The sequence below is a fragment of the Salmo trutta genome, chromosome 9, assembly GCF_901001165.1.
Source record: "Salmo trutta chromosome 9, fSalTru1.1, whole genome shotgun sequence".
NCBI classification, from domain to species: Eukaryota; Metazoa; Chordata; class Actinopteri; order Salmoniformes; family Salmonidae; genus Salmo; species Salmo trutta.
Window position 1 is genome coordinate 39,523,467 of NC_042965.1, and position 12,969 is coordinate 39,536,435.

Below are 12,969 nucleotides of genomic sequence, written 5' to 3' on the forward strand. Positions count from 1 at the left end.
AAGCTGGTTGAGAGAATGCCAAGAGTGTGCAAAGCTGTCATCAAGGCAAAGGGTGGCTATTTGAAGAATCTCAAATATATCTAGATTTGTTTTAAAAAAAAGTGCTTACTACATGATTTCATATGTGTTATTTCATAGTTTTGATGTCTTCACTATTATTCTACAATGTAGAAAATAGTAAAAATAAAGAAAAACCCTTGAAGGAGTAGGTGTTCTAAAACTTCTGACTGGCATTGTGTGTGTGTGTGTGTTTGTGTGTGTATAAATATATATATTTAGTGGCCTGAAAAAGTATGTGAACCATTTGGAATTACCTGGATTTCTGCATAAATTGGTAATCAAATTTGATCTGATCTTGATCTAAGTCACCACAATAGACAAATATAGTGTGCTTAAATTAGTAACACACAAATGATTGTATTTTTCTTGTCTATATTGAATACAACAGTTAAACATTCACAGTGTAGGTTGGAAAAAGTATGTGAACCCCTAGGATAATGACTTCTCCAAAAGCTAATTGGAGTCAGGAGTCAGCTAACCTGGAGTCCAATCAATGAGACAAGATTGGAGACGTTGGTTAAAGCTGCCTTGCCCTATAAAAAACACTCACAAAATGTGAGTTTGCTATTCACAAGAACAATTGCCTAATGTGAACCATGCCAACAAACAAAATAGATCTCAGAAGACCTAAGATTAAGAATTGTTGACTTGCATTAAGCTAGAAAGGGTTACAAAAGTATCTCTAAAAGCCTTGATGTTCATCAGTCCACGGTAAGACAAATTGTCTGTTAATGGAGAAAGTTCAGCACTGTTGCTACTCTCCCTACGAGTGGCCGTCCTGCAAAGATGACTGCAAGAGCACAGTGCAGAATGCTCAATGAGGTTAAGAAGAATCCTAGAGTGTCAGCTAAAGACTTACAGAAATCTCTGGAACATGCTAACATCTCTGTTGACGAGTCTACGATACGTAAAACACTAAACAAGAATGGTGTTCATGAGAGGACACCACAGAAGAAGCCACTGCTGTCCAAAAAAAACATTGCTGTACGTCTGAAGTTTGCAAAAGTGCACCTGGATGTTCCACAGCGCTACTGGCAAAATATTCTGTGGACAGATGAAACTACAGTTGAGTTATTTGGAAGGAACACACAACACTATGTGTGGAGAAAAAAAGGCACAGCACACCAACATCAAAACCACATCCCCACTGTAAAGTATGGTGGAGGGAGCACCTCAGGGCCTGGACAGCATGCTATCATCGACGGAAAAATGAATTCCCAGGTTTATCAAGACATTTTGCAGGAGAACGTTAGGCTATCTGTCCGCCAGTTGAAGCTCAACAGAAGTTGGGTGATGCAACAGGACAATGACTGAAAAAAAACAGAAGTAAATCAACAACAGAATGGCTTCAACAGAAGAAAATACGCCCAGTCAGAGTCCTGACCTCAACCCGATTGACATGCTGTGGCATGACCTCAAGCGAGCAGTTCACAGACATTCCAAGAATATTGCTGCACTGAAACAGTTTTATGAAGAGGAATGGTCCAAACTTCCTCCTGACCGTTGTGCAGGTCTGATCCACAACTACAGAAAACGTTTGGTTGAGGTTATTGCTGCCAAAGGAGGGTCAACCAGTTATTAAATCCAAGGGTTCACATACTTTTTCTTCCCACTGTGTATATATATATATATTTTTTTTTTTACTTCAACATATTTTAGTAAATACTTTAACACTTTTCTTGAAACTGCATTGTTGGGCTTTAAAGTCAGCATTTCACTGTAAGGTCTACAACTCTTGTATTCAGCGCATGTGACAAATAACATGTGATTCGATTTGGCGCTCGCGGCATGTGTTCTCTCGCATTCACTACCATGCATTCTAATTCCAGCTTGCACACACACACACACACACACACACACGTGTAAAAAAAAAAAAACCTGCTTTTCATTAGATATGAGCTTAAGGGTCTTACAACAGACACTATGTCTCAGGGTTAGGCTAACCTGGCAGAGGCAGAGCATAACCAGTGTCATAAAATGTCATGGACAATGAAAAACAATGGGCTGGGTCAACGTGAAGGAATGTTGTTGAACTGTCTGTGACGCACACACGTATGAGCACACACACAGCGATGTCACTAACAACTGACAAAAGCACAGTACATGGTGAGACAGGCCTATCTGCCAGCACAGATACAGGCTACAAGGTCCATGTGCACAATGACAAACTATAGACACCTGAACACTGAGAAACCCACCAGAACATTGGGAGAGGGTTGTCATGAGATTCTCAATCTGAAACAGTGTTTTTAACATCAATACAACCACCTACAGTAGCTGTACAGTACCTTCAGGCTCTATGGCTTCCAAACTTGTCATTAGTTTATTTTTATGCATTCTGTGGTTTTATTTTTGGGGGGATATTTGAGATAGTTTAATGAAGCACACTGCCCACCCTCCAGGACATCTACAACACCCGGTGTCAGAGGAAGGACAAGAAGATCAACAAGGACCTCATCCACCCGAGCCACAGCCTGTTCACCGCGCTACCATCTAGAAGGCGAGGTCAGTACAGATGCATCAAAGCTGGGACCGAGAGACTGAAAAACAGCTTCTATCTCAAGGCCATCAGACTGTTAAACAGCCATCACTAACACAGAGAGACTGAAAAACAGCTTCTATCTCAAGGCCATCAGACTGTTAAACAGCCATCACTAACAGACTGGCTGCTGCCAACATACAGACTCAAATCTCTGGCCATTAGTAGCCAGACCACTCCCAGTACCCTGCCCTGAACTTAGTCACTGTCACTAGCCAGCTACCACCTGGTTATTCATCCCTGCATCCAAGAGGCTGCTGCCCTACGTACATAGACACAGAATCACTGCTCACTTTAATTATGTTTACATACTGTTTTACCCATTTCATATGTATATACTGTATTCTAGTCAATGCCATCCTATTCAACTATTGAGATATATACTGCTCAAAAAAATAAAGGGAACACTTAAACAACACATCCTAGATCTGAATGAAAGAAATAATCTTATTAAATACTTTTTTCTTTACATAGTTGAATGTGCTGACAACAAAATCACAGAAAAATAATCAATGGAAATCCAATTTATCAACCCATGGAGGTCTGGATTTGGAGTCACACTCAAAATTAAAGTGGAAAACCACACTACAGGCTGATCCAACTTTGATGTAATGTCCTTAAAACAAGTCAAAATGAGGCTCAGTAGTGTGTGTGGCCTCCACGTGCCTGTATGACCTCCCTACAACACCTGGGCATGCTCCTGATGAGGTGGCGGATGGTCTCCTGAGGGATCTCCTCCCAGACCTGGACTAAAGTATCCGCCAACTCCTGGACAGTCTGTGGTGTAACGTGGCGTTGGTGGATAGAGCGAGACATGATGTCCCAGATGTGCTCAATTGGATTCAGGTCTGGGGAACGGGCGGGCCAGTCCATAGCATCAATGCCTTCCTCTTGCAGGAACTGCTGACACACTCCAGCCACATGAGGTCTAGCATTGTCTTGCATTAGGAGGAACCCAGGGCCAACCGCACCAGCATATGGTCTCACAAGGGGTCTGAGGATTTCATCTCGGTACCTAATGGCAGTCAGGCTACCTCTGGCGAGCACATGGAGGGCTGTGCGGGCACCCAAAGAAATGCCACCCCACACCATGACTGGCCCACCGCCAAACCGGTCATGCTGGAGGATGTTGCAGGCAGCAGAACGTTCTCCACTGCGTCTCCAGACTCTGTCACGTCTGTCACGTGCTCAGTGTGAACCTGCTTTCATCTGTGAAGAGAACAGGGCGCCAGTGGCGAATTTGCCAATCTTGGTGTTCTCTGGCAAATGCCAAACGTCCTGCACGGTGTTGGGCTGTAAGCACAACCCCCACCTCTGGACGTCGGGCCCTCATACCACCCTCATGGAGTCTGTTTCTGACCGTTTGAGCAGACACATGCACATTTGTGACCTGCTGGAGGTCATTTTGCAGGGCTCTGGCAGTGCTTCTCCTGCTCCTCCTTGCACAAAGGCGGAGGTAGCGGTCCTGCTGCTGGGTTGTTGCCCTCCTACGGCCTCCTCCACGTCTCCTGATGTACTGGCCTGTCTCCTGGTAGCGCCTCCATGCTCTGGACACTACACTGACAGACACAGCAAACCTTCTTGCCATAGCTCGCATTGATGTGCCATCCTGGATGAGCTGCACTACCTGAGCCACTTGTGTGGGTTGTAGACTCTGTCTCATGCTACCACTAGAGTGAAAGCACCGCCAGCATTCAAAAGTGACCAAAACATCAGCCAGGAAGCATAGGAACTGAGAAGTGGTCTGTGGTCACCACCTGCAGAGCCACTCCTTTATTGGGGGTGTCTTGCTAATTGCCTATAATTTCCACCTGTTGTCTATTCCATTTGCACAACAGCATGTGAAATTTATTGTCAATCAGTGTTGCTTCCTAAGTGGACAGTTTGATTTCACAGAAGTGTGATTGACTTGGAGTTACACTGTGTTGTTTAAGTGTTCCCTTTATTTTTTTGAGCAGTGTATATATATATATATATATATATTCTGGTGGGTTTCTCAGTGTTCAGGTGTCTATAGTTTGTCATTGTGCACATGGACCTTGTTGCCTGTATCTGTGCTGGCAGATAGGCCTGTCTCACCATGTACTGTGCTTTTGTCAGTTGTTATATATATATACACACTATCCTACATATTATTTCGATATACTTCATATTCTATCCACATCACTTCATATTCTATCCACATCACTCACACACACAAAGTATGTGGTCCCCCCCTCTGCTGCTATAACAGCCTCCACTCTTCTGGGAAGGCTTTCCACTAGATGTTGGAACATTGCTGCTGGGACTTGCTCCATTGAGCCACAAGAGCATTCTTGAGGTCGGGCACTGATGTTGGGTGATTAGGCCTGGCTCGCAGTCGGCGTTCCAATTAATTCCAAAGGGTGTTCGATGGGGTTAAGGTCAGGGCTCTGTGCAGGCCAGTCAAGTTTTTCCACACCGATCTCAACTAACCATTTCTGTATGGACCTCGCTTTTTGCACGGGGGTATTGTCATTCTGAAACAGGCAAGGGCTTTCCCTAAACTTTTGCCACAAATTTGGAAGCATAGAATCATCTAGAATGTCATTTATAATGTAGCGTTAAGATTTCCCTTCACTGGAAGTAAGGGGCCTAGCCGCAACCACCCTGTGTGGCGCAGCGGTCTAAGGCACTGCATCGCAGCGCTAGAGGCATCACTACAGACCTGGGTTCGATCCCGGGCTGTATCACAGCCGGCTGTGATCGGGAGTCCCATAAGGCGGTGCACAATTGGCCCAGTGTCGTCTGGGATAGGGGAGGGTTTGGCCGGGGTAGGCCACCATTGTAAAATAAGAATTTGTTCTTAACAGACAACTATAATAAAAAAACATGAAAAAACAGCCCCGGACCATTATTCCTCCACCACCAAACTTTACAGTTGGCACTATGCACACACGCAATAACATCAGCTTAATATATGTATGCGACCAATAACATTTGATTTGATGAGCTCAGGTCATTTCCCAGGTCATTGTTGTAAATGACAATGTGTTCTCTATCAGTCAACCTACTAAAAGAGTTAATAAACAATAGGCAATCTGTCTGCCTGCCTGTCTGTCTATAACTCCCTCTATCCATCTCTCAGTGATTCAGTAAGGTATGACAGAAGGGCTTCACATGGTGGTATTAAAAGGTCAGCTGGCATCATCTTTCTCTCTGATGAGGAAACAATGAGACACCATGGAGGATCATCAGGGTTACTCACAGCAGGAACACACACACACACACACACACACACACCTCTCTGATACAGCACAGCAAGCGGTGCCAACAGGAGCCTGAACAGCTCCTACCCCCAAGAGATAAATCTGCTGAACAAGGCTGCTAAATAGTTCATCAAATGGCTACCCGGACTACCTGCATGTATCTTCTTTTTACACTAACTCTCTTGCACTGACTCTACACACACACACACACACACACGTCTCTACCCACACAAACTTACACCCCAACACACCTCAAGAGCAAAATGCTGTTTTTCCTTATCATTACAAGAAAGCAGGACTGGAAGCTAGCCACTAGCCCGGACAGTGACCAGAAGTTTTCATTGAGTCTGTTCATGTACAGTATTACCTTTCGCCAAAGGGCCATAGACAATGTACATAGCCTACATGTTCACCTAAAGGTCTGCTTTCACCTCAACTCTGTAATATCACCCTACAATTTTATGGACAGTGACCAGGTGTTTTCATTGATTTATATAATGTCTACAGACAATCTACATCAATGGAGCAGGGTTTCCGTTAGGAAAAATGTTGCGCCGGATATTTGAGAAATGTACATGACCCATATGCAATAGGTGCCCATCGGATTAGGGCGTCCACCCACGGTGCTTAGAATGACAGAAATCACATTTACATTACGGTAATTCATATCAACAACGCATTAGCAACGATGTGCGGTCCTCCTTACCGAATTCTGAAGGGCACTTTGAAAATGTTAGAATAACTGTCCACATTTACTTTTCCTCAGCCAACAAGACGAGTAACGAACATCAAAATCACTAGCCAATGTCGATCTACTATCCCCTATAGTATAAAAGGTTACCTATTCTATTGGTCAGCTGGTGGAGAAAGAAATAGCCTATTCCAAACAGACTCCGGGACAACCAATAGGCCTAGGCTACATTTAAAAACTAAATGTCAAAAGCAATGAGTCTGATGCAACATATCAGAACGTTTATCTTAACATGTTGATAAATGATTATTTCTTCAGATTATAAACGCAGCAGTAGCCCAGCCTGCGCACGAATGTTCATTCCATAATGCCATTAGTGGGAAAACACGTGCCACACATGCGAGCGGTTTTATGTGACAAATGAAAATGTAAATGAATATATAGACAGTTAGAAAGACAGGGGATCTAATATGCAACAACTAGCATGGGTTGCTAATGTGACTAGGATTGTGCCTTTGGCTACAGGACAATGAAAGAAAGTTGATGTCTGTGGAGGAAACTCTATGGTCTGATTTTGGCTAGGCTACTTTGAAGCAAGGTAAGACATGCCTCATAATATGTAGTAAAACATTCAGGTTTCAAAACAATGAAGTATATGTTTTCAAAATGCATACTGCCTCCAGTTCATCGCAATGTGGTGTGTGATGCGCTGATGAAGCCTGCCTTCCGTTGCCTATGCTGTGTGATGCGCTGATGAAGCCTGCCTTCCGTTGCCTATGCTGTGTGATGCGCTGATGAAGCCTGCCTTCCGTTGCCTATGCTGTGTGATGCGCTGATGAAGCCTGCCTTCCGTTGCCTATGTATTTGCTGTTTGAGATGTTGTAACTGCAGCTCTCGTGCTGTTTGACAGATGTTCCACTCAAAGGCTCTGTGTCTGTATGGATGTGATAAATAAGCTACATAATTAATATACTATACACACTCGCCAATTTAATTCCACAAAATTATGCAAATTAACCTATAAACTGATAAGCATGACCAGTCAAATGTATTTACATCGACTAGTATATCTATCAATGAATAGGCTAAAAAGCATTATTTTGCAATGAGATTTTTTCTTCTCCCGGACAATTGACATTTCCATATTTTTAATCGGCTTAAAGCTGAAGGGGAGGACCATCCTATTCAGTGAATGTTACAAAATTACAAATAGTGAAACATTTAAAAAGTAATAAAAAAAATAATAACTACACAAAAATATATTCAGGGAACCAAACAACTGATTAAAACACAGTGTTTTGCAATGAAGGTCTACAGTAGCCTCAACAGCACTCTGTAGGGTAGCACCATGGTGTAGCCAGAGGACAGCTAGCTTCCGTCCTCCTCTGGGTACATTGACTTCAATACAAAACCTAGGAGGCTCATGGTTCTCACCCCCTTCCATAGACTTACACAGAAATCATGACGATTTCCGGAGGACGTCCTCCAACCTATCAGAGCTCTTGCAGTATGAACTGACATCTTCTTCACCCAATCAAAAGGATCAGAGAATTAATCTAGTAGTGAAAGCATAAGCTACAGCTAACTAGCACTGCCGTGGATAAAGTGTGGTGAGTAGTTGACTCAAGAGAGAGAAAGACAACTGTTTTGAATAAATTCAATTCTTCAAATTAAGGAGCAGCAGCAGAGAGAGTATTTATTTATTCTAAATGCACTTAGCTAATGCTGCTAGTCTATTCAATAATCTGACTCAAACAGAGAGGAACGCTATTTACACTACAGTTCATCAGTTTGGGGTCACTTAGAAATGTCCTTGTTTTTTAAAGAAAAGCTACATTTTTTTGTCCAATTAAAATAACATCAAATTGATCAGAAATACAGTGTACACATTGTTAATGTTGTAAATGACTATTGTAGCTGGAAACGGCTGATTTTTAATGGAATATCTACATAGGTGTACAGAGGCCCATTATCAGCAACCATCACTCCTGTGTTCCAATGGCACGTTGTGTTAGCTAATCCAAGTTTATCATTTTATAAAGCTAATTGATCATTAGAAAACCCTTTTGCAATTATGTTAGCACAGCTGAAAACTGTTGTGTTGATTTAAAGAGTAAATAAAACTGGCCTTCTTTAGACTAGTTGAGTATCTGGAGCATCAGCATTTATGGGTTCGATTACAGGCTCAAAATGGCCAGAAACATAGACCTTTCTTCTGAAACTCGTCAGTGTGTACTTGTTCTAAGAAATGAAGGCTATTACATGTGAGAATGTTAGCTAGCTGGCTAAGGCTATCCAACGCTGCAACTCTTCCAAGTCAAGGTAAACTTCCGGTTTTATTCTTTGCCACCGGGGCCCGCTGGTGTAACTGCTAGCTGTACACTGTACTGCGTGATTGTACACATGGTTCGGATTGTGGGTTTACTAGCGCGTTAGTTTGTTGACTAACGTTAACAGGTTGGCAACAGCGTAGCCTGTGTAGTGGTTAGTGCTTACGGTATGAAGGTTTGGTTGGGAGAGGTTTTTGTGCCTGGTCACAGTAAGCTGTTGTGTTGTGCACTGAAGTCCACAAGCAAAGAAAATAGGTGAGAGATGGAGCGCAGTTAAATGCGAGAAGTAATTTTACAACGAGCAAAGTGATTTCGCTGTATGTGGCTGCTATGAAAGTGAACTGTGTGTGCGGGTGAGCAGGTGCTGAAGCAAAACATGTCGTATACAGAAGCAAATAGAACGAAACAGGGAGAGACCTACCTGAAAACATTTTTTTTTTCAACTGTTTGGACTAATGATTCCGCCCCAGAACTTGCAGGCAAGTGTGCATGGCAGTATTGCATGTGTCACTATCTGTCACCTTGATTACTCCAACTTGTCTCTCAACCTGTGTACCTACGTTATAAACTTTCATTCATAGGCTACGTGGTAACAACATCATGATGGGTATAGGGACAATTAGAGTATCATGTAGTAGCCTGAACCTATCGATGTTACATTGAACTGGGTGAATAGAATATGTATGACAGTCATCCAATATGCTGTAATAGAAATAAGGCCATGCTCATGAAAAAAATGGTCCTCCCTAATCTTGAACGGCATGAACGGCCACTGATCTACCAGCTCACCTATAGCTCTGGTTTCCACCACAACTCTGTGTGGGATATTACCTTACAATGGAATAGCTTGGTCTCTGCTCTCCATGACAACCTTTAGACTGGACCAGAGACAAGGCGTGGGGCATCGTACAGACAAAGCACTGAGGACAACAGCAAATGGCAGACAGTGTTGGGTACCATGGCAACCGATGCCAAATGGCAGGGAGTGGAACTCTGGAACTCGACATGCGGGAGTCGTGTGTTTCGCCAACTCACCATGGATACGAAACGGACTGATGCAGAGCCAGACAACACAGTGGAGGGATCATGTTGTAAATGTGTCAACCCTTGTCATGTGTATCCACTATCCCTCTACGGTGTACTGGGTAAACCAATAGAGATTAGGTGGAACAATGTTTCATAGCCAAATCTCACTCGTCGTCCCGTAGCCCTGCCTGCCTGCCTTGCTTGCCTGCCTGCCTTGCCCGCCACCACTGAAGACCTTCTAGAGAATGAGCTTACGTGCTGCTATACTGACAATTATAATGACATTAACTACAACTTTACTCCGTCCTATTGTGATAGGCTGGCTAGGCTGCATTACCAGACAGTAGTAGGATGCAGATTGCCTAGTTTATGTCTGTATGGGCCTACATTGTTGGAGATTGAGTGAGAGGTCTGAATGAGAATTACAAGGCTACTGGTGTTCTAATTCTGAAATCAATGAAAACAGATAACCAGACACACAATGTCATCCCAGCCACATGACTGATAACGAAGAGGAGGAAGAGATCACATAACATCAGTGAATCAGAGATGCCCCTCCATTCATATGTAGAGAGAAACACATACAGTGTGACCGTTTGTTTGTCTGTTTGCCTGGCAGTGAATGAGAGCTGAAGAAGCCATCTACAGTCTGTCTGTCTAGGTGTCTGACCTTGAGACAAAACCCTGGGAGAGAGCGATTAATTAAAACACATCCCTGCGAGAGAGAGCGTGTGTGTGTGTGTGTGTGTGTGTGTGTGTCTGTAAAGAAGCTAGGTGAATGAGATGTTTGTACACTACAGTGTGTGAGATATGGAATCCAATGGGGTGAACCAGGAACAGGGTAGAGTCGAGCGGCTCATAGAATGCAGCCTACTCAAGGTCAGATCGATGTCATATAAAAACGTAAAACAAGCCCACAAAGAATCCATAACATCTCTCTCAAAGTTCACTGAAACTGATGGAGAGAAAACATGCATTTCTGGGCCCAAATATTTGGATGTGTGTGTCTGATAAAAAGTGACAAGTCTCTATTTTTCTCCCTCTCTCTCACACACACACACACACACACACACACACACACACACACACACACACACACACACACACACACACACACACACACACAATCCTATTAGACCCCAACACCTGACCTCACTCTTCCATCGGAAGAGCCCCCAACAGCCACTACTGTCCCTGACAAGGTAAACAAACTAGGTAAAAAGGTAGTAAACTAGGTAAATAACTTGTTTACTGATCAGGTAAACAAACAAATGAAATGTAAACAAAAACCACCTTCCCTCCACGTGAGCCCCAGGCAGAAGTAGTGCACTATAAAAGGAATTAGGGTGCCATTTGAGATTCAGCCTCCAAACAAACCTTTCTTGAACTCCTCCAACATGGAATCCAGCTTGGTGTCGTGAAACACGAAGTGGACCGGGTGGTTGTAGAACTTGGTGATGGTCTTTAGCGTCGTACAGTCATCCGGATCAACGAAAGCCAGGTCCTTGACAAACAAGATATCCACAATGTTGGACCTCTCATCCTCAAACACCGGTATGCGAGTGTAACCGCTCTCCATGATCTCTGACATGGTGTTAAAGTCCAACACGGCATCGCTGTGGATCATGAAGGAATTACTGATCGGCGTCATGACATCTTCAACGGTTTTGGTCCTGAGCTCAAGCGCGCCCTGGATCATGTTGAGTTCCTCTTTGACCAGGTCATTGTACGGTTCCGTTACTCTCAGCATCTCCACCAGCTTCTCCCTGTTGTACACGGTACCAATCTCCTGGCCCAGGATGCAGTCCAGGAGTTTACTGATGGGCCATGACAGGGGGAAGGTCACTAACATGAAGAACTTGGTCACCATGATGGTGTTGGCTCCTACAGCCAGTCCGTGGCGAGAGCACAGCGCCTGGGGAACGATCTCCCCGAATATGACAATACCTATAGTGGAGGCGACCACTGCTCCCAGACCTGACCCTATCAAGTCCTCCAGGAGGATGGTGAGTGTTGTGTTGACTAGCACATTACCCAGGAGTAACGAACATAAAAGATAGTTCCCTTTTCTCCGAATGGGCTCAATCTTGCTTGCGTACCTCTTCTCCTTTTCGGTACCGCAGTTCTGGACTATCCGGAGCTCCATAGGGTCCAGGGCCATGAGTCCCAGGTTGAGCCCGCTGAACATACCTGACAGGACCAACAGAGCGCAGATAAGGATGCACTGGAACCACATAGGAAGCATGGATTTCTTTTCCTCAACCACTCGCAGCCTCCCGTCATCCTCACCCAACAGGTACCACTTGCCATCTTGACTGTCCCGGACGCAGAGCCCATACTCCTTCTTGAGCTCGCGTTTCCGTAGCGGCTTGATTTTCAAACTCACCACCCCAGAGGTTCCGAGGTGGCTCACGTTCATGCCACCCCGAATAACGATATCTTTGGTATATTCGGCGCAAGTCCTGTTAAAATGAGCATTATTGCTGGTAACATCAACATGTTCATGTTCCATGAACTTGATCTGTGACGAGGTGTCAGGAAGAATCTGCAGCCCGTAGAACCTCATGAAGATGTTGCTCTCTTCTGTTACTTGGATCACCCCGTCGTCGGTGGTAGTGGCCGGCTTGTCGCTCCTCTCCAGCCGCATGCCGAAGACCTGTGTGGGGCTACCGGTCTCCTGGAACCCCGTCTCGGCTTCTGTGCCCGCCGTACACCATAGTAAAACGATTAAAGTTAGCGTATACCCCTGCCAGCCACTCCAGTCTGTCGCCATGTTTGTTTCACTCTCAGCGAACTCGGACATGACGTCACCTACGCACTTTGCACAGCCCCGCCCCTCATTAACATAATGCTTTCGGAGCGTCCAATCCGCATCCGACACGTCACGTAATAAAATTGAGCGAGCCCCTCTTGTTTTCTTAAGGTGGACTGCTTGTATTGTTTTTAAGGTGTCCGTACACAAGGGTATCAATAACATTTGTGGCATGTATAAATGTTATTTTAGTTATTGAGATGGAACAGTGGTTATTGTTGTTTAAAGCGGCGATCTACATTTGAAACAATAACCAAGCGTTTTTCCCTGCCACTGGTTCGGGT

At 44.2% G+C, this 12,969-nt stretch overlaps 1 protein-coding gene across 1 annotated transcript in view; it reads right to left on the reverse strand.

Moving 5' to 3' along the window:
- The window catches only part of LOC115199666 (metal transporter CNNM4), a 65,954-nt gene extending 53,230 nt beyond the window's left edge, over positions 1–12,724 (reverse strand). The window contains exon 1 of the mRNA XM_029761972.1: positions 11,251–12,724. Coding sequence (XP_029617832.1) covers positions 11,251–12,676 — 1,426 coding nt within the window. The 5' untranslated portion in view covers positions 12,677–12,724. The remainder of the gene's footprint in view (positions 1–11,250) is intronic.
- Positions 12,725–12,969: the final 245 nt, after the last annotated feature.